General features: G+C 56.9%; 1 protein-coding gene across 1 annotated transcript; it reads right to left on the bottom strand.

The window, feature by feature from the left end:
- Window positions 1-14,226: 14,226 nt before the first annotated feature.
- On the bottom strand, window positions 14,227-15,502 carry C2CD4C (C2 calcium dependent domain containing 4C). Its single transcript, XM_056112862.1, has one exon. The coding sequence runs from the start codon at window positions 15,489-15,491 to the stop codon at window positions 14,232-14,234; it is 1,260 nt and encodes a 419-aa protein (XP_055968837.1). The 5' UTR covers window positions 15,492-15,502; the 3' UTR covers window positions 14,227-14,231.
- Window positions 15,503-24,161: the final 8,659 nt, after the last annotated feature.

A 24,161-nucleotide genomic window follows, 5' to 3' on the forward strand; every position in this document is an offset into this window, starting at 1 on the left:
GGGGACTAACCAAGGAAGGAACCAGCACCCCTGCAGCTACCCCAACCTCCCAGGGTCAGCTCTCCAGGGGGCAACCAAACATCATTTTATCTTGCTTAAGTGGGGCTTCTTAGGACTGACCAGCAGGAAGGGCGCCTGCCTTGCACGTGACCAACCGGGGTTTCAGTTCCATATGGTCCCCAGAGCACCACCAGGTGTCATTCCTGAATGCAGAGCCAGGAGTAACCTTTGAGCATTGCTGACTGGGTGTGGCCCAAAAGACAACCAAAAATCCTACAAAATTGTCTTGGAAGGGGACCACACCAGCTGTACTTCCTCCTGATTCTGCACTCAGGGATCACTATTGGCAGGACTCAGGGGACCATATCAGGTGCTGGGCATCAAACTCAGGTCTGTCACATACAAGGCAAGCACCCAAACCACTGCACTATTGCTCCTGACCCCAAACCCTACAGATTTGTAAGTCATAAGGGCTGGAGCGATAGCACAGCGGGTAGGGCGTTCGCCTTACAAGCGGCCAACATGGCCAACCCGAGTTTGATTCCTCCGCCCCTCTGGAGAGCCCGGCAAGCTACCGAGAGTATTCGATATGCCAGACACAGTAACAACAAAGTCTCCAATGGAGACGTTACTGGGCCCGCTCGAGCAAATCGACAATCAACGGGAGGGCCTTTACCTTTACCTTTACCTAAGGGTGGGCCACCCAGATTTAAAGTCAGGCACCTCTGACCACTGGATTAAGAGTGTTCTGCTCCCACAACTGACCCCAAGGCTGGTAGTAAGATTTCTGGAATTTATACCACCAGGGAACTGTTAGGGGGTAAGGGGTAAAGTAAAAAAGTAAAGGCTCTCCCGTTGATCATCGATTTGCTCGAGCGGGCCCAGTAACGTCTCCATTGGAGACTTTGTTGTTACTGTGTCTGGCATATCGAATACTCTCGGTAGCTTGCCGGGCTCTCCAGAGGGGCGGAGGAATCGAACTCTGGTCGGCATGTTGGCTGCATGCAAGGCAGACGCCCTACCCGCTGTGCTATCGCTCCAGGGGGTAAGGGGTAAGAGTGGAAACCTGAGTCTGAAGGACAGTGGCAGGGGTTGAGGGGAGCAGATGCCACCGCATGCCCCTCTCAGTCCTGTTTGTATTCAGGACTCTGGCTGGCTGCACGCACCCCACCCTCAGGGGTTGAAGCGCTCATGTTTGTCTTGGCTGTGGTGCAACCCAGCACCTCCCAGAATGATGTTTGACAGACAACTGGGAGATACAGGCCAGTGTGCCACCCACCTGAATCAATCTCCAGCACCATATGGTCTCCTGATCACTGTTAGGAGTGATCCCTGAGCACAGAATCAGAGTAAGCCCTGAGCACCACTGGGTGTGTCCCTGAGCCACAACCACAACCAAAAAACAAATAGCTTTGTGTCCTGGGGCCCAGCCAAGTGGACACATACGATTTATCATCACACCAGCGTTCTGGAGAAAGTTGGGGGATATGGGGGCGCTGCAAGAGTGAGTGGCTGAGTCATGCGGCAGGAGATTATTTTCAGTCTTAAGATTATTTTCAGCTGCTTGGAACAACCTAGGATGAAGAGGTTCTGGAACCAGACCCCACGGGTCCCCAACCCAGTCCTCCCTGAGCCCCGTGTCCTTAACACGGCACCCCAAGGAGGAGACCTCACAGCTACAGGGTATGCTACAGACCCCTACAGTCCTGAGAGCCCAGGCTTCTTGGGTAGAGAAACTGAGGCTCGGACATTGGACAGGCATTTGTGGGCGGGGCCTGAGAGAGGAGACCAGGAAAGGGTGAGCTAGTAGAGGGCGTGGCCCTGGAGAGGGGCGTGGCCTGGGAGAGGGGTGAGCCTGCTGGCCCTGGGAAGCCGCGAGCACAAGGGGCGTGGCTAAATTTATGGGCGTGGCCTGGCGGAGGGCATAGCCTATGAAAGAGTGGGCACTGAAGGGCGTGGCCACGAATATGGGCGTGGCTTCACATCCGTTGAGGATGGGCATGAGAGAGGGGAGCCTGGCCCTGGGAAGCCATGAGCACAAAGGGGCGTGGCTAAGTTTGTGGGCGTGGCCCGGCGGAGGGCATAGCCTATGAGAGGGTGGGCACTAAAGGGCGTGGCCACGAATATGGGCGTGGCTTTACATTAGTTGAGGATGGGCATGAGAGGGGCCGAGCCTGGGAGGCTAGAACTCGGATAAGGATACGGTGGCTGGGAGAGCTGAAGCAAGCATGGGAAAGGGGCGGGGCCCTAGAGATGGGTGTGACTTGGAGGGGTGGGGAATCAGGAAGAGGGGTCAGGTAGAAGGTTGGAGCCCCAGACGGGATTGGTTGGGAGAGAGGCAGGGAGCCTGGGGGAAAGGGTGGGACCCTGGAAAGGGGTGTGGCTTGGGGATGGGGAGCCTGCGAGAGGGGAGGGAACAGAGGGGGTTGGGGTTCTAGGAAAGGGGGTGGGGTTTTCTCTCCCTACACTTGGGCCTGTCCTGTTGTGCGCTGCCAAGGTGCTGGGCTCTCTACAGAAATCCCTGGACTTCTCTTCCATCCCTCCTGGACATCCTCATTACTCCTGTTCTTTTTTTTTTTTTTTTGCTTTTTGGGTCACATCCAGCGATGCTCAGGGGTTAATCCTGGCAGTGCTTGGGGGACCATATGGGATGCCGGGGATTGAACCCTGGGCAGCTGCTTACAAGGCAAATGCCCTACCTGTTATACTATCGCTCTGGCCCCTCATTACCCCTGTTCTTTTTTTTTTTTTTTTTGGATCACACCTGGCGATGCACAGGAGTTACTCCTGGCTGTGCACTCAGGAATTACTCCTGGCAGTGCTCAGAGGACCATATGGGATGCTGGGAATCGAACCCTGCAAGACAAACGCCCTACCCGCTGTGCTATCTCTTACCCCTGTTCTAAGGCACAAATGTCCCCATATTTCTGTCACAGCTTTTGGAGTCCTCTGTCTTCTTCTCTCTGTCTCTGTCCCTAATCTCTCTATTCTTTTTGTTTTTGTTTTGTTTTGTCTTTGAGTCACACACCATGGCGCACAGAGATCACTCCTGGAGGGCTCAAGGCACCATATGGGTGCCGCAGAACGTGTGCAAGGCAAGCGCCCTACCCACTGTGCTATCTCTCCTACATCCCAGAGCCTACATCTCCCCAGCCCACTGATGGGGAGGGGAGCATAGTCTCATTTGCGGGTACCCACCATCACTCTCTAGGTCTTGAGTGAGGAATAGGAGTATAAAGGACCCCGCCTGGAAACCCCACCCCAGACCAAGACCCCACATATAAGGGCATGAATAGAGGGGACAGTAGAGGCCTGATAAGGTACTCTGAAGTGATGGCCGTGATCAGGGTCGCCCGATATTCATTCCATCACCACTGCAACATCGGGGAGTTGGGGAAACTGAGGCACAGGCTGACACAGTGACGGGACTGGTACTGCTCTGCCTCAATTTCCCCCATCTGTGAGACAAACCTTTCTGGGTCCGAGGCAGACATCAGCAGTAGATTGCCAATTGACATACTTTTTTTTTTTGCTTTTTGGGTCACGCCCAGCGATGCACAGGAGTCACTCCTGGTTCTGCACTCAGGAATTACCCCTGGCGGTGCTCAGGGGACCATATGGGATGCTGGGGATCGAACCCGGGTCGGCCGCGTGCAAGGCAAACATCCTACCTCCCGCTGTGCTATTGCTCCAGCCCCACTCTCCCTGGAACTTTCTGTGACTCCCAAGGTACCATTATCTCTGATGTGCCCAGAAAAAGCTGGAATTCCTGCTGGGGAAGCCCCTCCCTCTTCCTTTAAACCCCACCTCTGAGGTGCGGGCTGGCTCGAAGGAGTGCGTAGCCTATCAGAGAGTGAGCACCAACAGTGTGCCCGCAAATGTGGGCGTGGCTTCGAGTGGGGGCGTGGTCGGAGAGAGTATGGACACGGGAGAGGCGGTGCCTGGGCAAGGAGTAACATTGGAAGGGGCACAGTGATAGTCCCGTGGGGAGATTGCTACCCTTGCACTCAGCCTTCCTGGGTTCTATCCCTTGCACCCCATATGGGTCCTCTGAACCCCTCCAGGAGTGATCCCTGAACGCAGAGCTAGGTTTAAGCCCTGAGCATTGCCTGGTGTGTCCTAAAACCCCCCAAAATAAAAAAAATTAAACGATCCCCCTCTCCAGAGAAACCCCTCTGATTCCCCTCGCCCCCTCCCCCTTCCCCCTCTGTGCCGGCCCCCCTCCTCCTCGCTGAGTCCCCTCCCTGCTTCTGCAGGCAGGTTCCCAGAAGGCTCAGTCCAGGCTCCTTGGAGCTGCTGCCTGCTGACCCAGCCACCTGCATCCGTTGCCATGGCAACAGGTTCGGGTACCAAGACCCCCTCCTCCCTCACCCCAAGGGACGTCGTCAGTGGAGCAGCCAATGACATTTGAATCCGGATCATGGGTGCAAGAGGAATCTTGTAACGACGCGAGATTTCCCGATCTGCAGAACCACCACGGATTATAAGAGCCTCCTGGTTCTCAGGAAATTGTGTTCAAAGCAGGTGATTCATCCCTGCATTGTGGTTTTGGATGTTCTAAAAACACACACGGAAATATATGGGGAGGGGTCAGAGAGAGCGTGTGTGTTTGTATCCCACTGGCCAGGTTTAAATCCCCTGAGTACTGACTGCCAGGGGTCATGCCCACCAAGCCCGGAGTAGCCCCTGGACACAGCTGACCTGGCCCCCACCCCCTGAATTATCTGGGAACAGAATTAGACATCAGTCCAGGCCTTGGTGGGAAGAAACTGACCCAGTCAATGGTGAAAATCAGCTGATGGCTGGATCTGGTCCCACGGGTCCCTGCCGCGGATCCAGAAACTTTCTCTAAGTTGAAATTAAAACAGAATTACCAGCCATGGCAACCAACCATATCGAGGCCTCCCAGACATTCGACTCTGCCTGCCTTGGCGGGTCCAGAATTTGATTTATTTTATTGGGGTGGTGGGGGGAGGTCTCCTAAGCTGTGCTTGGGAAGTTTGGGGGGGGGGGCCACTGATTATTGGTCAACTATATGGGCAATTCCATGCAAGGACTGATAGATAGAGTGATGCTAGGTATTACATAGGCTAGGAATATGGGACTATATGAGGCCACCGATAATATTAGGATAGCCACATGCAAAGCAAGCACCCCAATCTCTGTATTATCCGGTCCCTTTTATTGACTGAGAGCAGGGAGAGCCTTGGAAGCAGTGTTCCGGGTATCCAGTGATGGTCAGCCATGTGGGCGAGAAGGTTCCATGCTTGGGGATTGGTAATTCTCAGGCCCAGTGATGCTCGAGAGTACTGGGGTCACAGCAGGATAGACGCCTGCCTAGCCAGTGGCCGACCCGGGTTTGATCCCAGCATCCTCTAGGGTCCCCTGAGCTATTGAGGAGTAATTCCTGAATGCAGACCGAGGAGTGAGCCCTGAGTATTGCTGGGTGTAACTCTCAAAAAAAAAAAAACATTTTTGGGTCACACCTGGTGATGCACAAGGGTTACTCCTGGCTCCTGCACTCAGGAATTACTCCTGGTGGTGCTCAGGGGGACCATATGGGATGCTGGGAATCGAACCCGGGTCGGCCACGTGCAAGGCAAATGCCCTACCCGCTGTACTATCACTCCAGCCCCCAAAACAACAACATTTTAAGATCGTTTTTTGTTTGTTTGTTTGTTTGTTTGTTTTGGTTTTGCTTTTTGGGTCATATTGGCAATGCTCAGGGGTTCCTCCTGGCTCTGCATTCAGGAATCACACCTGGTTGATGCTCAGGGGACCATTTGGGATGCCAGGGATCGAACCCGGGTTGGCCACGTGCTAGGCAAATGTACCTACCCTCTGTACTATGGCTCCAGCACCCCCCCATTTTTTTTTTCAAAGAGAGGAGGGATCAGAAGAGAGCTGAAAGAGGTCTGGTTCTCAGAAAATTGTGTTCAAAGGCGGTGATTCATCCCTGCATTGTGGTCTTGGATGTTCTAAAAACACACACGGAAATATGTGGGGAGGGGTGAATCTCCAGCACCACGTGGTCCCTGGAGCACCATCAGTAGTGATATCCGAGCATTGAGGGAATATTTGCTGAGTACCACCAGGCATGGCCTCCCCTGACCTCCCCCCATCCCACGCACACACACAAATAAATAAAAGAGAGAGAGAAAGCAAAAAGTACCACAAGTACCACTGTTTATTTATTTATTTTTTTTTTTTGAGAGGGGTACTTTGATTCACACCTGACTGTGCTCAGGGCTTACTCCTGGCTCTGTGCTCTAGGATCACTCTTGGCAGACTCAGGGGACCTTATGGAATGCTGGGGATCGAACCCAGGTCAGCCCCTTACAAAGCAAGCGCCCTCCCCACCATATCTTTGCTCAGTCTTGGTCTAGCTTGGGGCACTGCTGATCTCTGTCAGCACAATGGGGAAACTGATCAAGTTCCGGGGACCCCATCTGAGGCAAGGAGCAAAACCCCCATTAATGTCCTTAGATTTGATCTCAAATTCCCCAAGGGCAAATTTCCCAGGTACTCAGAACTCTGGACAGCCACTCCACCTTGGCCAGACACCCCAGGAGGGGATGCAGTCAACCTGCACCCACAAATTGCTAAGGAACAAAGGGGTAGAGTCTGTTTGTTCACCCACCAACTGTGGGGCCTTGGAATTCTAGAACTCAGTTTTCCCCAATTCTGCCCGCATTTAACAGGCCACTGGACTTTTTTTTTCTTTTTGGGTAACACCCGGCGATTCACAGGGGTTACTCCTGGCTTTGCATTCAGGAATTACTCCTGGTGGTGCTCGGGGGACCCTATGGGATGCTGGGAATCGAACCCGGGTCGGCTGCGTGCAAGGCAAACACCCTACCCACTGTAGTATCACTCCAACCTGCCACTGGACCTTTGAATGGGATTTTCCTCCTTCCCCTGCCAGTTTAACAGCTCACTGGAAAAACTGAGGTTGGTCAAGGGAGGGGTCCGGGTGTTCATGATTTACCGAAACCCCAAATTTTGACAAATAAGGAAAAAGCTGTGATGATGAACTGGGGTTTGGGGGATGAGGGGAGCCTGGCGTGGGAAGACTCAGAGAATAATCAGAGAATAATCGGTGACGGCCGAACCCAGTGCCTTGGGATAAGGCAGAGGAGATTGCGGGGCTTAAAGGACCGGGAGGTGGAGGGGATGAGCTTGCTGTGTTGCCATGGCAACCCAGACCTTGTGTTCCCAAGGAGGTGCGGGGTCAGGGTGCCCCTGTATCACTCTAAACCAAGCTTCTTCCTGGAGCAAGTGACCTCATCAGCCCAGCCTCCCCAGTCCCGCCCACTCCAGACCCATTAAGAGTCTTGATAAGTGGATGAGCCTATCAATCACATGATAGGTGGATTGCCCCCCCCCAACACAAACACACTAGATGGATGATAGCCCCGCCCCAAGCCCCGCCCCATTCGCCTCCACTCAGTCTTAGTAGCTCGTTTCCTTATTACCCATCCCAGCCTTGATAGGCATAATAGGCAGATGGGTGATCACGCATCTGGTCCTCTTTTTTTTTTTTTTCTGCGGGGGATGGGCACATCAGGTGATGCTTGGGGTTTATTCCTGGTTCCGTGCTTCGTGCTGGTGGGGATCAAGGGACCCATTGTGGTACAGGGCATGATCAACTCCAGGTGAGCCATGTGCAAGGGCAGCGCCTTGACCCCTGAACTATCTCTCCGGCCTTACGTGTGTGAATTTTAGGAAGGGAAATGCTCAGAACAACCCCCACCACACACACACACACACACACACACATGCGCGCGCACGCACACACACACACCACAGGGAGGGGGAAACTGAGGCCAGAGAAGTCAGGATTCAAGAGCAATTGGACAGGATCCCAGGCTCCTCACCCAACCCCCCCAAGAGCACTGACCCCCAAAGGCATCCCAACACCCACTGGGCATAAGGAAGGACCATCAGCCGCCTGGCCGGAGACTGAGGGGGCGCACCAGGCTCCCCCTACAGCTCCCTTCTTATTGCAATCATTTTTCTCCTATGTCCTCCTGCTGCAGAGCAGCCAAGAGAAAAACAAAGGCTTAATCGAACCCCACTCCTGGAAGGGAGAGTCCGAGGGAGCCGCCTTGGCCGCCTGAACCGCCTGTAATTGTTGCACTGATGTAATTACCTGCTTCCCCCCCTCCTCCGTCCTCCCTTCCTCTGGCTCCCAGCTCTCCCGAGGGGGGGGTGTGGAGCAGGGGGGAGGCCCTATCCAGACAGCGCGCCGCCAGGGAAATCAGGGGGCCTGAGTTCCATCTTTTAATGCCCTCCCTGCCGTGGGTCAGGACAGGACTTCCCGCAGAAGTGGAGATGCAGAGTAGATGGGTTGCCCTCGGGCACGGGGCGACAGATGCCAGGAAGCTTCATAGCTAGAGTGGCAGAAAGAGCCATGGCATACGAGCAACAGGATAGCTGGGGTTTGTGGCCGTGCCGCTGAGGCTGTAAGGGTAGGATGTGGTCCTAGCACCCCACTGCCGAATGCTTCTCCACAGCCCCCGGCCCCCCTCACCCCTGCTTACATGTTCTACTCAGCCCTCTTCGATTCATGCTCTGCAAATCTCATACCCTGGCCTTTCCCAGGCTCTCTGAACTCCAGCCTGGCTTCTGTTTGGTTTTTTTTGTTTTTGTTTTTGTTTTTGGGTCACACTTGGCAATGCACAGGGGTTACTCCTGGCTCTGCACTCAGGAATCACTCCTGGCGGTGCTCAGGGGACCATATGGGATGCTGGGAATCGAACCCGGGTCGGCCGCGTGCAAGGCAAATGCCCTACCCGCTTTGCGATCAATCCAGCCCCTCCAGCCTAGCTCTTGAGGCTCCTTTTCCCATATGTCAGATTGAGGGGTGCCCTAGGGAAGCACATGCCCTCCTTCAGCCCGAAGACAGACTGCATTCATGTCCTGTAGCTGGAAATAGAAACAGAAAGTCAACGTGGCAAACCAAGCAAGGAGAGATTATATTGCCCCAGAACACTGGCGTGCAGGTGGATTTCAGGCTTAGCTGAACCTAGGAGTCCACAGGTCACCTGGCATCGTCCATCTGCCTCTCCTCTTCCTGGCTCCGTGTCCCCTGGACTGGCTGCCCCATGAGAAAGGGGCTCGTCTTCGTGATGTGTACACTCCCACCCTCAGCCCTTACTAGCCCAGGAAGAAGTTGAGTGAGTGTCGGGCCGGAAGGGGACTGTGCACACGCTTCTTCACTGACCTGAGACCCTGGGATGCTCCAGGTGTCAGTAGCGGGTCCGCAGGACAGAGCAAGGAACTAAAAAAGGAGGTTGAGCTCCTGTGAGTGGGGGCTGCCCCAGAAAAAGGGGGTGCTCACGGGACCATGAAAGAACCGGGATTCTCCAAGAGGCTCAGCTGCTGTGATGTCCTTGTAGGCATTTCATGTACAGGCAAAAAAGAGGCACACACGTGCACCCAGGAACACATGTTACACACAGACACACATGTGCATGTAGGAACACGTGTGCCTGCAGACATATACGTGTGAGCAGTTAACCAATGCCCTGACCCTGGCCACACATACAGGCCCCCACAAGCACATAGAGACCTACCATCACGTGATGTACTGACACATGGACGTGGCTACATGCACAGGCCCATACGGTGTCACTACACCCCTCCACGAGGTCCTCCTCATAGACATGGGCCACACGCCTGCACTTCTGCACAGGCGCACAGAGACACACACTGTCCTGGCTGCGTTCACACACATGGTCACGTGGCCCCTGCATCTGTCCATGCTAAGCTGTCCACGCATGTGACTGGCACCATGAGCAGTCGTTCCCATGCACATGACCACCGGGCACCACCCATGTCCAGGAATGGTTGCACTCATGTGTTCCACGCTAATACACACACACACACACACACACAAGTCCACAGATAGCTGTTCTCACACACATGTGTCCAGGCATGCACCCGGGTGCACACACATATAACGTGCTCACAGACATGCACGCATGTGCACACGTGGCTGACATTCTGTGCTCGTCTGCATCTGGCCACGTGAACGCATGCATGTGGTTACACTTATCCATGTGCGACTGTGCTGACCTGCAGGGCCCTGTTCACACGCACAAGGTCCTACTGAGGCACCAATGTACAAGCGCAGGACTGCATGCATAGCTCCCATACATGTCCTCTCAAACGTGTGGTCAGGTTTACATGCTCACCCATGCACTCAGGTACACCTGGCACGTGAAGGTCTGCAAACGCACATGCAAATACACACAGGCGCCCAGAGAGGAGAGGAGCGGCTGATGGGGAAGCCGGAAGAAGGCGCCGGTTGCCCTGGCAACATACCCAGGGACCGACCATTGCCGGCAGCTCATCTGGATGCGGGCGGGCAGGCGGGCGGGCGGGCGGGCGGGTGCGGGGTTGCTCCGGACCTCCAGCCCACAAAGGCTCCAGAGACTGTCACGTCCAACGTCTGGGCCCGGGCCGGGAGGAGAAGAAGGAGCTAGGTCTGGAGTCTGGGAGGAGACCTGGGTTCTGGGCTTGGGGGCCAGGGGAAAGACACCCCTGCCCTGGAGAAGGATTCTCACAACCTGCCTTGAGAGCCCCAGAGAAACCCTGTTCCGGACACCAGGGAGAGCACAGCAGAGGGGAGGACTCTGCCCTGCACACAGCCGGCCTGGGTTCTATCCTCGCTCCCCTCGGGTCCCCCTCCCCCGCACCCCCTCCCCCGCCCCAGCACTGCCAGGAGTAATCCCTGAGCACAAGAGTCAGTCCTAAGCACTGCCGAATGTGGGCTCAAAACAAAACAAAAAGAAGAAACAGAAGTCTTTTTTTTTTTTTTTGCTTTTTGGGTCACACCTGGCGATGCACAGGGGTTACTCCTAGCTCTGCACTCCGGAATTACGCCCGGCGGCGCTCAGGGGACCATATGGGATGCTGGGAATCGAACCCGGGTCGGCCGCATGCAAGGCAAACGCCCTACCCGCTGTGCTATGTCTCCAGCCCAGAAACAGAAGTCTTGATCTGGCATGGGGTCCCAGGGCTCCTGGCTCGGAAGCAGCAACATCTGTGTGTATGTGTGGGTGTGTTTTGTGTGTATGTGAGTGCGCATTTGTGTGTGCACTCGCATGTATGTGTGGGTGAGGAGAGCCCCAGTCTTGGCCATCTCCTGCCCTGAGGTCTCAGCCCCTGGCACCCAGGCCTGGAAGTGGGCAGGGCACAGCATGGATCCGGGGTGGGGGAGGGGGGACAATTAACAGGTGGATCCCCTGGGGCATAGCAGCTGCTCGTTGGCGCTGGCGGGGTCAGGGTTCAGTCCATCTGCCCGGTTCCTGATGCTCCCCCAGGCTGGGCTTGGGACAGGGCTGTGTCCTCTGACACAAGACTCAGAACCTGCTGGCATCGGAAATGGGACTTTGGGGGCACTGGCAGGTCCCACCGCCTGCCACCACAGTGCCTGTTTGTGGCTGGAAAAGGGTCCCCAAGTGTATGGGTGTGGGGGGTGCAGACAGTGGGGCGCTGGGAGGGCTGTGCTCAGACTCCTGTCTTGGCCTCTGATGCTCTCGCCGAGCCTCAGTTTCCCCACGTGCCACACAAATTCCCACACTCCCAGAGGTTAGAGGATTCCTCCGCACTCCACTCCAGTCCCCACCCCCCCCAGGAGGGCCGTGTCCCTAGACTCTGCCTCCCCTGCCTCCAGGTGAGGGGGTCTCCGACTCCCCACTGTGGGAGAACAGTGGCCAGAGAGCTTCCTAAGGCAAAAGAAGGAGTAGGCAGGGAAGCGATGGTACACCCACTTTTCAACCCCGGGACCCTAACAACCCTACAAGTACCAATATGGGTTCTTACGCATGCCTCCCCCACACAGATATAAGGCACCTTCCCCATCAGAGACAGCCAGGAGGGCTTCCTGGAGGCGGTGCTGTCTCATGACCCCCAAAGTGAAAAGGTTGTGTTAAGTTTTGTGACAAGGGCTCAGATTTCTGGCTGGTTCCTGTTGGGATCATAATGCTGGGGCAGGTAGAATAGAAAATTAGGTCCTGTGTGTGTGTTTGGGTGGGGGTTGGGGGGTGGAAATCTCAGTGTTAGAGGGAGGTCCTTTGGGTGACCAAGGAGTTTGAGTCTCATACCTGCCCTTAGGCACTACTGAGCCCCTCATGGGGTGCACCCACCTGCGGGAGTCCTTCCCTACCTCTACACCCCCCTACCTCTCCACCCGGAGCAGGAGAGGGGAGGAGGAAGGAGAGAGAGAGAGAGAGAGAGAGAGAGAGAGAGAGAGAGAGAGTAGGGAGGGCGGGAGGGAGGGAGGGAGAGGCAGAGAGAGTCTCCGGGGTTCCCACCTTCCTCCCTGGAATTCCAGGCGAGATTCCTCTCTTGTTATGAAACAACAGAGCAGGCAAACCGCCCCCGTCTGTGGAAGCACCTTTATTGCACTAAAAACAGCGGTTATAAACAAATACAGTCGGGGGTGCAGGGAGAGTCTTAAGGGTTTACCCACAGTCAACTCCAAACACAGATACCAAACAGAGCAGGGTTCTAAAGTGTGAGGGACCTCTGGCTGGGGGGGAAGCTGGGGTGGCAGATAAGGGGAGGGATGGGCAAACCACCCTAAACATTGACCCCCAAGCCTCCCCCTTTCCCCACCCCACCCCCAGCCCTGGGGAAGGGGGGGAGGGTTCCCAGGATGCAGCGGGAAGAGGAACCATCCCCAGATGAGAGGAGCACGAGGAACAGGTCCAGGATGGACGCAGGAGGGGGCGGGTTCCCAGCATCGCCCTCCGTGTGGTTATCTCGCGGGACCTCACAGGCCCAAGGGGGACTCATGCTTTCCCCGAGTCTTGGGGGTAATCTCCGTCACCCATCGCCACCACTGTGGGGCTGTGAGTTCAGATTGGGAGGGACAGAGTCTGGGGAGGGAACAGCCCGCAGGGTCTCCTGGGTCCCCGGGACCCAGCAGGCAGCTGCGGAAGACAGGCCTAGCCTGGCTGGCAGCGGTTGGCCCCTGGTCCAGACATTTCATCGGAAAAAAACACCAGAGACCAATCCAAGGACCCAAGACCGTTGAGACACCCTCCTCCACTCCAAGTCTACATACAGGCCCTGGGGGGGTCCCTCTGCAGCCCTGGGAAAGGAGCAGGAACTGATGGCCACCAAGGAGGTTGCAGGAAGGCCCCACCCCAAAAAAGTAAGCAGAGAAGGCCCTGAGGAAGAGGCCTGGAGAGAGATCATGGTGGAGGGTGGGGGAGATGCCCAGCTCCCGGTGCTCAGGGGACCGACCCTTCAGGCTGTTCCCTCCCCAGAAGCAAGCAAAGCTCCAGCCCTTGAAGTGCATCCTCTGGCCCTGTCTTGCTTCTGGCCTAACAGGGCACTGTGGGAGATCTGTGGTTCTCAGACATGAGTGCCTTGTCCCACCCTCGGTGGTTGGGTGGGGGGGCGTACCCAGGGTGCAGAGAGAGGGGCTTCCAGCGGGGTCTGCTGGGGAACGTTTCTGGAACAGATGAAGAGAGATTCCGAGGGGCCTGGAGTCCTTGGTCTGTATACCTCTGATCTATCTCCTAGATTGGGATACCCAGCCACTTCTAGGTGGAAGGGATGATGAGGGGCATGGAACTTTCTGGGAACAAAGGTGAAACACAGTCTCTCATCCAGTGAGCAGCGACCAGCCCCTCTCCTCCTCCTGGGAGGAAGAGAGGTCAGCAGTCAATCAGGGAAGCCGGCTCAGCCTGAGTTTTTGCAGACTCCAAGGTTCTAGGCCTGGCTTCCGAGACTCTAGGCTCCGCCTCGTGGATCTATTCTTTTTTATTTATTTTGCTTTCTGCGGTCACACCCTGGGATGCTCAGGGGTTACTCCTGGCTCTGCACTCATACTGCTGGCGGGGCGCGGGGGACCCTAAGGGATGCTGGGAATCGAACCCGGGTCCGCCGCGTGCAAGGCAAAGGCCCCTACCCGCTGTGCTATCACTCCGGCCCCTCACGGCTCGCTTCTTCACCACCACCCCTAAGTCTACAGGCCCCACCGCAGGCCTCTGGGCCCCGCCCACACGCCGCCAGAACCGCCCCACGCCCCACCCCCAGACCTCCAGGCCACGCCCCAAAAGGACGGGCCCCGCCCCATGCCCCACCTCCAGGCCACGCCCCGAAACACCGGGCCCCGCCCCCAGGCCGCTTCCTTCCTTCCTTCCTTTCCCGCTTCTAGGCCCCAGGACCCTGCACCTAGGCGGACGGGGGCGGGTGTGCAGGGGGGCGTTCTACAAGAAGGGGAGCAGGGAGGTGAGGGGCAGCTCCTTCTCCCCCAGCAGCGTGTCCCGCTTGAGGCTGCTGCCCTTGTTCACCACCTTGATGCGCAGCGCCAGCTTGCGCACGCAGGCCGGCCCCAAGCCGTCGAAGAAGAAATCCTCGTTGAAGACCGGGTGGCGGCTGTTCTTGATGATGGTGCTGCGCTGCTTCTGCAGCTTGCCGGGCACCAGGCACAGCCCCACGCAGCAGTTGATGGTGCGGGCGTCGCACAGCCGGTCGTACAGGCCCTCGGCGGCCAGCAGGCGCACGCGCAGGCGGGCCTGGGCCGCCTCGTACTCGGCCAGCAGCCGCACGCTGCCGCGCTGGCCCAGGCGCACGGCGTGCTCGGCCCGGGGCGCGGGGCCCGCGTCGGGGCCGGACTCCGGGCTGGGCCGGCGGGCCAGGCGGCTGCGGCGGCGGCGCGTGCCGGGGCTGGTGTCGGGCGTGCTGTCGTCGGCCGAGACCGAGCCGTGGCGGCCCACCGACTGCTTGAGCTGGTGGACCTTGGCCTGGCCGTCCTGGGCGAAGCCCTTGAGCAGGGACACGGAGCGCGAGAGCAGCGGGGAGCCGAACGGGGAGGACTCGGCCGACGAGCCCGTGTCGCTCTCGCCGCCGCTGAAGCAGCGGCCGGGGCTCATGAGGGCTCCCCCGCCGCCCTCGCGGGGGGACGCGTCCCCGCCGTCGGGTCTGGCGGCCCCGCGGCGGCGCGCGGCGCCCGGGGAGCCCACCTGGGCCAGCGCGCCGTGCTCGCTGTGGAACAGGGACTCCTTGCGCCGCGTGTGCGGGCTCTCGGCCAGCGTGGCGAAGCCGTAGGACGTGTGCGCCTTGGGCACGGCGGGCAGGGACGCGTCGGCGGCGTCGGGGCGCTCGTCGGCCGCGCAGTCCTCGGCGCTCTCGATCTGGATCACGTGGCGCGTGGCCGCGCGCAGCAGGTTCTTGCTCTCGGCCGCCAGCTTGGCCGGCAGCCGCGGGCTGCGCGGGGCCCGGCGGGGCGAGGCGGGCGCGGCGGCCGCGGGGGGCTGCTCCGGGGGCGGGCCCAGCTCGGCCGGCGCCGGACCCTCGCCCTCGGGCGGCGCCACGGGCAGCTTCGGGGGGATGAAGAAGTCGGGGATCTTGTCCGGGGTGAGCACGTTGCTGTACAGGGGGCCCTTGGCCTTGTCGTCGCCCCCCGCGGCCCCGTTCTCGCCCGACACCCGCAGCCGCTCCAAGAACCACATGTTGGTCTTCTTCATGGGGGCGGCGTCTGGGGAGGGGGGCAGGAGAGGAGAGCAGGGGTGAGGCGCTGCAGGGGGCGCGGGGCCCAGCCCCCGTCCCACCCCCACCCGGGCCAGCAGGGGGGCCACCAGGGCGGGAGGTGGGAAACGGGGTGTCGCAGGATCGGTTCCCGGCCCCCCGTTTCTGGAGCGATCCCTTAACTTCCCAGCGCACCCCCGCTGCAGGGGGCGGGGAGGCGGGGGTCTTGACCACCTCCCCACCCACCCCCACACACACTGGCCAGCAGGGGGGCCACCAGGGTGCGAGAGGGGAAACGGGGTGTCGCAGGATCGGTTCCCGGGCCCCCCGTTTCTGGAGCGATCCCCTTAACTTCCCAGCGCACCCCCGCTGCAGGGGGCGGGGAGACGGGGGTCTTGACCACCTCCCCACCTACCCCCACACACACTGGCCAGCAGGGGGGCCACCAGGGCGCGAGAGGGGAAACGGGGTGTCGCAGGATCGGTTCCCGGCCCTCCCCCCATATCTGGAGCGATCCCCTTAACTTCCCAGCACCGAAGCCCAAGGAGGTGGGGCGCTCCCTCGGGGGGGGGGGGGTGGTCCCTACCGGGGGATCGCGGGGCGCTGCTCCCGCCCCCTCCCCAGCCCCACTTTGAATCTCAAAGCGTTTTCTAGAAAGGAGACCGAGGGACAGACGGACAACCCGACACCCCCCCCCAAAAAAAAAAAAAACAAATGAGTTCCTTCTCCTTCCCACCTGTGGCTTCCTTAGGGCCAAGGGTCCAGCAGGGGGGAGGGGGCGCAGGGGCGAGGGGTCTGGGGGAGGACAGCGCGGCCACCTGACCCCTCCCCCTTTCGTACCCCCCCCACATCGCAACGGGGGTGGGGGTGGGGTCCCAGCCGCCCCCGCGAAACTGGAGGCTGGGAGGGGGGGTCCCCGAACTCACCTGCCCTAAGGGGGTGGCGTTGGCCCGAGAGTAGGCGGCCCCGCCGACACGGACGTGGACACGGACGCAGACACGGACGCGGACACGCGGGGTCTGGGCGCGGGGACGCGGTCGCAGCTGCCACAGCGCAGCCGGGCTCCTGGGCGGCGGGAAGCGGCCCAGCCCCGCGCCGTATTTCTCCTAATAGGGCCGCCTTGGCGCCCGCGCCGGGCTGGAGGTGGCCGGAGAAGGGGCAGAATCAAAGGGGAAGGGGGCTTCCTGGATTTAAGTGCCCCCGCCCCCACCCAGCGCACCCACACGCGCCTAGTATACCTTGGTGGGTGTGGCGAGCAACTCTCAAGGAACGGAAGTTCAGCCGCAGCAGTTAATAGAATAATAATCACAGCTGGATGTGTTTCTCCTTTTTGGCCCCGTATCCCCCTTGCTTTTTTTTTTTTTTTTGGAGGGGGGAGAGACAGTGCTCAGGGGACCATGCGATGACGAGTGGACACCCCGGAAGTTTGCAAAACGTGCATTCCTGTCCTTTGAACCGCCTGAGGAGACGGGTTTCCTACTAGAAATAAGGACTTTGGGTCACCCGGCAATGCACAGGGGTTACTTCTGGCTCTGCACTCAGGAATTCCTCCTGGTGGTGCTCGGAGGACCCTATGGGATGCTGGGAATTGAACCCGGGTTGGCCGCGTGCAAGGCAAACGCCCTCCCCGCCGTGCTATCGCTCCAGGCCCCTGGACAGCACTGTGCATTCATGTCACAGACATTTATTTCATGAGGACCAGCTGGAGGCTGGACAGTGGTCTCCAGGGGGGTAAAAAGCAGTATCTCCTCCTGTTCCCAAGCCATGGGGCAGGTGGCCTCATGAGGACACCCCTGGGTGGGACCCCGTGGAGAGGTACACACAGTTTGGTGGGGAGCATGGCCCCCAGAGCAAAGGAACTCAGGGCCTGGTGAATGAGAAGGGCCAGTCTGCTGCTCATACAGTGGACCTGGGGCTGGAGTAATAGGACAGTGGGGAGGGCTCTTTTCTTTTCTTGCACACAGCCAACCTGGGTTCGATTCCCCGGCCCCTCCATAGGGTCCATGAGTCCTACTAGGGCAGAGCCTTGAGCGCAGAGCCAAGAGAGGGCCCTGAACACAGCTTAATGTGGTCCCAAACCAAAACCCCATATCAAAATAGACCCCCCAGGGGCTGGAGCGATAGCACAGCGGGTAGGGCGTTTGCCTTGCACGCAGCCAACATGGCCAACACAGGTTCAATTCCCAGCATCCCATATGGTCCCCTGAGCACCGCCAGGAGCGATTCCTGAGTGCATGAGCCAGGAGTAACCCCTGAGCATCGGTGGATGTGACCCAAGAAGCAAAAAAAAAAAAAAAAAAGACCCCCCCACCCCATCTCCTGTCTGCAGTTAGGATCACAGGGGACTTCTGAGTCCTCGTCCCCTGCAACCGGCCCCCTCCTCCCTCCCTGCATCCCCTTCCACCCAGCCTCGAGTTCCCCTTCCAAACCCCAAGTTCCAAGTGCTGCCACGGCTCAGAGGAGCAAGCAACACGAAATCATCTCCAGGAACAAGGGAGCTCAGTGGGAGAACTTGCCTTGCATATGTGAGACCCTGGGTTCGATCTCCAGACACACACACACACACACACACACACACACACACACACAAATGCTGATCTGCCGAGGCAGGAGAGATAGTACTGCAGGGAAGGCATTCGCCTTGCATGCAGCCAACCCAGATTTGATCCCGCCCGCATCCCATAGTATTCCTTGAGCCCCTCCAGGAGAGATCTCGGAGCACAGAGCCAGGAGTCAGCTTTGAGCACTGCTGGGTGTAGTGCAATAACAAAAGGTGCTGGTCTGATTCAAAGACTATCCCTGTGCTTGGGAATGTCCTGAGATCCCACTGGCCTGGAATGAACTGACTCGACAGCAGAGAGAGGTACTGTCAGCGGGAGACCCTGTGGCTCTCATATCCCTACTTGAACTTGGTTCCGTGGTCCAGATGGGGAAAGTTGGGCTCAGAGGGAACAGTGACATGATCCCCATCACCACAAAGTGCCACACTGGTCTGAGAGGGGAGGCCAATCTCCAAGATTCTTCAGTTCCAGAGGGCTGCCACCCCCAGGTAGCCCACCATACCTTCAGGTCTGGACCAGACAGTCCCGCAGTGTGCCAGCCCCCATGAAAGCTGTCTTGAAGCACCTCAGGAGGATGGTTGTGGTGGTCTTGTCCCTGAGGTATCCCCAAGACACATGGATCTTTTTCTTTTTTTCTCTCACAATATTCAGAAAAGGGTTTATTAAACTTATTTTACTCAAGCATCATTCTTGATGGGGCAAGATTCTCTGCCATCAGCGCCGAAGTGATAAGACAGGGGGTAAGGCACTTGCCACACGGCCAACTGGGGTTTGATCCCTGGCATCCCATATGATCCCTAAGCACTGTCAGGAGTAATTCCTGAGTGCAAAGCCAGGAGGAACCCTGGAGCATGACTGGGTGTGCCTCCCTCGTTGCAAAAAAGAAAATGATCTGTCATCTCTGGGCAGAATTTTGAGTCTGAGACACAGGGGTCACTGCGGAAGATGGGACCCACCTCTTTTCCTGCAGCACGTGGGGGTGGCATGAGGGGGACCCCTTCCTCCAATGCAGGACAAGGACATTGGACTCAGAAGCAGAAGCAGCGACCCAGGAAGTGAAAGTAGTGACCCAGGAAGTGTATGCTTGCAAAAGAGAGGTCAAAGCCAAGGCTTTGATGGACAGGTCAGGCTGAAGATTTGGGGGTTCTCCACTGCAGCCGGGTCTCTCCTCCTAATTGGGTTGGGATCGGTGTTGGGGCAGGTCATGTGCTGGTTCTGAGCTAAGCAACTTGGGACACTGATCTGGGGTTCAAATGCTTATGGTAACTCTTCCCCTTGCTGTGTGACTTCTGCCAGCTTCTATCCATCTCTGTGTCATCAGTGACGCATGGAGCTCAAACCTTGCCCTGCATCTGAGGCAGATGAGGCTTCTCTCACTGACTGAAAAAATGATTAGGAGCTAGAATGTGGGGAGGTACCACCAATACAAGATCCCTTGGAGGGCTGGGAAGGGAGTTGGGGCTTGGTCAGGCTTCAAGGTAGAGCCCAGAGCCCTGTGCTTTGCCACAGCTCAGTCAGCTGGAACCCCACCCATCCGTTCCACCCTGGTGAGGAGGTCCCATGGGGGTCGTCCCTCCCCGGGGGCATGGTGGCCCCTGCCCTAGGAGGGGATTCAGGGCCTAGCTGCCTCTGTCTCCCTGACTGGAACATTACATAGCCCAGTGCCTCCATCCGCAGAGACCCCTGCGAAGCCCCCCTCACTGGAAACCTCCACAGATGGGGAGACTCTGGCCCCAGGTGGAGGCTGCCCAGCCCTGGATGGGGGGGAAGGCAGGGGGCAGGAGGGCCTGAGTGGCAAAGCCCAAGGAAGGAAGAGGAGGGCATTCAAAGATAAGGGCCAAAGGGACCAGAGCCACAGTCAGTGGGGAAGGTGCTTGCGGTCCCCCAAGCCCTGCCAAGAGTAATTCCTGAGCAGAGTCAGGAGTTAAGCCTTGAGCAATGCCTGTTGTGGCCTCATGCCTCCCGCAAAAAAGACAAGGCCAGGAATAATCTGGCCCCTCGTGGCCCTGGGTCCAGGCCCTCTCCGAGCCCTGTCTCTGCCCTAAGATGGGAATGACACCCTACCTGCAACTCCTGGGGGCCCCGAGGCCCTGGCGAACCCATGGGAAGAGAAGGGACTGTCTCCCTGTTTCCAGGCAAGAAACTGGGGAGCCCACATGTTTGTGTTGGGGTATCTGCACATGTGTGCATGCCTGTGTGTATGTTGATGTGTAGGACTAATGTCTGTGTATATATGTGTCATGTGCAGGCATGTATATATGCATATATGTACACACATACCAACGTACACACGTGTATGTGTCTTGGGCATGTATACACATCCAGTGTGTAACATGTACGTGTGTGTTGGTGCATGCATATGTATGCTTGCATATGCAAATATGTTTACGTGTGCCCATATGCATTCATATGGGTATCGTGTGAATGCATGTATGTATGCCTGCATGACTACATGCGTACACGTATTGTGTGCATATATGTATACGTACCTTGTGTGTGCCGCGTGTCATGTGCATGTGTGGATGTGTGTATACATGTACAGTATACATGCATGCATGTATGTACCTGTGTGCATGTAGGTAGCTTGTGCAATGAACATAGGGCTTAGGTATTGTATGTGAATATACAGGTATACCTTCGTGATGGGTACGCATATATATATGCGTGCATATGTATTTGTGTGCACGCGTAGCATGCTTATTTTGTGTGGTGCATGCATGGGTGTACACCCAGATCCATATATATTGTGTATCATCTATGTGTGTTCATGCATGCGCATGTGTGTTTCTGTTCCCATGGTCCTTCTCGCTTCTCAGGGTCCCTCCCTGCAGCATGGGAGGATCCTTCCGGTTCACCCTAGGGACATTCCTGAGCATGGCTGCGTGGCTGATCTGAACCCCCTTCCCTCCTGACTCCCACCTTGGGGGTTCCCTGGGACCGAATAACCGATGGTGAACTGGAGCAGAAGACAATGGTGGGGACCCAGCTGGAGCCAGGCTCCCTGCTTGCACCTCAAAAGCACCCCAGACCACAGCACTCCCAGCTCACGGGCAGGCCTCAGGGAAAGCGAAGGGGCCCAGAAACCAAGCTCTGTCGCCTCTGAGTGGTGTGGCCGAGGGCCCGCCACCTTACTTCTGAGTCTCTTGTTTCCACATCTTTAGTACCCAAAGGGCAGACCAGGTAGAGGGAGGCGATTGGATCCTGGAGGACCAGAGACAGTGAGTGAATGCATGCAGACAAAAATGCTCGCATAAATGGACGGATAATGAAAGAAGAATCCTGGGGGAACGCATGCACGCTTGCGTGGACGAATGTAGTCATGAATGAATGAGTGAATGTTCCGCTCTGATGTTTTTTTGACACTCCCACAGCCCAGTGCAACCACTCAGCGACCCTTCACCCCATGCCTACCCCAACCCCAACATTCTATGCCCCACTTGGAAATCGTGTCTCCTCTGTACCTCAAAGCCCTAGTACTAAGCTATACTCCAGCTGAGCCCGTTACCCGTTTGTTACTCCCTGAGCTCGTCTCCAGTTGCACTGCTCGAATGTGCCTCTGTTGAGAACGGGTCTCCCCTCCCCAGCCCGCTCCATCAAGGTCCTTTGTCATTTCCTCTGAGACACCCCGCCCCCTCTCACCCCCCTCCCCGCAACCGCCACTCAGGACTTCCTGGAAACTGCACTCTGATGTTCTCTGCTCACAGTTGTTAGGATATTTTTAGTGGTGATTTGATAATTAGTGGTGCTTCACTGCTCATTCCACTTGGGCTGTTTTGGTCACCGGGGCATCCCCATTACCCTAGGAGATACGAGGAGCAGAACGCAGGAATATTAAGGATGTGATGTTGAGGGCAGGTGCACCGGTGAGTGGAATGAAGGAAGGGTGGATGCTTTACTAGGTGGTAGATGGATGATTGGGAGGGTGAAAGGGTGGATGGGTGGGGGGTTGAATGGATGGATGAAGGATGAAGGGGTGGATAGGTTACTGGGTGGTGGATGGATGGATGGCTGAATGAAGGGTGGAGTGTAGGTATGAATGGGTTGGTGGGTGAATGAGTTTAATGAATGGGTGGATAAATGTTTAGATGGGTAGGTAGATGGATGAATGGATTAGTGGACTGGTTAACAGATGTATTACTGGATGGATGTGTGGGTGGGTTAGTAGATGGAGAATAGACTGATGAGTGGATAGATGGATGAGTGGGTGGAAGGATAAATATATGAATGGGTGGGTGTATAGGTAAATGAATGTGCATGTCATGGATGGATTGATGGAAAGATGGTTGGATGAGTAGATATGTGAATGGATGGAGAAATGGATGAACGCAGAACGCAGAAGTGTATAGCTGGGTCGATGGATGGGTGGATGGATGGACAGAAGGATGGATATGTGTACGCCTGGATGGATGGACAGAAGGATGGACAGGTGTACGGATGAAAGGATGGAGAGATGGATAGATGGACGGATGAACAGATGGACAGACAAATGTTTGGGTGGGTAGATGTGTAGATGGATAGATTGACAGGTGAAAGGATGGACAAGTGGATTTGAGTTGATGGATGGACAAATGGACAGATGGTGGATGGATGGATGGATGGATGGATGGATGAGAGTAAAAGTGTGGATGGCTGGACAGATGGATGGCACATGGTTGAATGGATGGACAGATGGATGAGTGAACAGATGGATAGATGGGTGGGTGGGTAGACGTGTAGATGGATGGACAGATGGATGGATGGATGGTTAAGTGGATGGACAGATGAATGGTGAGCAGCAGAACAGATAGATGGGTGGATGGATAAATGGATAAGTGGGTGGATAGGTAGGTTTCTGAATGAGTGGAAACAAATGTGACTGGGTAGAGGGTTAACAAGATGCATGGAGGGACAGACAGACAGAGGCTGTCAATCCCCAGGTCTCAGGTAAGAAATGTGGCATCAGGACTGGACTTAAGTAGACAACAACGTTTTTGCACAAATAGAAAAAAATAAAAAGAAATGTGGCATCAGAGTCTCCTTCTGTCTGTCTCCTTGAATTTTGAGCTAGTGACTGACTCATCTCAATTTGCAGGTGCCCCCCTCCAGCCTCGCTGACAATAGAGAAAGCCCAGTCTCTCTGTGGAGATGTGGACACTCAAGGCTGAGCAGAGACGAGGCAGGGCTAAGGGATAACCCCCCCGGAAGATGAGGGTCTCGGGACGAGAAGGTGGGCATTGAGCACAACACTGGAGCTCAGGAAAGGGGTCTGGAGGGACCCCGAACCACGTGGGAAGCCCTCTCTGGGGTCCAGTAGGAGTGGTGTGGACAAGAAACCAGGAGATCTGGCCAGCTATATTGGGATAGCTTGAAAAAGATTTGTAGCATTGGGGGGCTTAAATTAGGATGTGTCCAAAGAAGTGGGGGATATAAATGGAGATGTGGGAGAGTTGGGGGGACTGGGAGGGGGTGACACCCTCCCATCCCCCCCACAGGGCATTTCACAGCCTCTGGGGACAGGATGGGGAGGCAGATCTGGTACCATCTTGAGAGAAACTTCCCCCTGAACCCCCCGGGCCCCCCTTTTCACATGCAGGTAGCTCTGTTCCTTGTGGTCACCCCATGTTTAATGCCAAGATTCCAGGTGTCCAGCCCAGGTCGACAGCTGGCATGGGGGAGGGTCCCTGCCACCCCCAACCCCATAGTCTCGGAGGAGCCTAGATGTCCCTCTCTCATTCCAGATGAACCTTAAGGTTGCCACCCTGTTTCGATGTCACCCGGGACCCCAGCTGAGGACCACACAGCACCCCAATAGTCCCCTCCACCACAAAGACAGTTGGGTACCGATTTTTCAGGAGGTAAAACAGTGCAGCCGAGATCAGAATCCATCTCCAAGCCAGGAAACCGGGGTGGGACTCCCCCAGAAAGAGCACCTCCATCTGTCCGGACTGAAAAAGGGGGTCTGGGGCTCCTTGTGGAGCTCCACCCGGGACCCCCAGAACCAAGGCTGCTTTTGATATATGTTCTTTAAAGGCGAGAAGAGGTTCTGTCTTTGGTATATGCACCCCTCCCCCACTCCAGCTAATGGGCAGAGGCAGGCGGGAGGGGGGTGCGCTGGGGTCAACCCAGCCC

The sequence above is a fragment of the Sorex fumeus genome, unplaced genomic scaffold (genome assembly GCF_029834395.1).
Source record: "Sorex fumeus unplaced genomic scaffold, SorFum_2.1 ptg000019l, whole genome shotgun sequence".
In the NCBI taxonomy this organism is placed as follows: Eukaryota; Metazoa; Chordata; class Mammalia; order Eulipotyphla; family Soricidae; genus Sorex; species Sorex fumeus.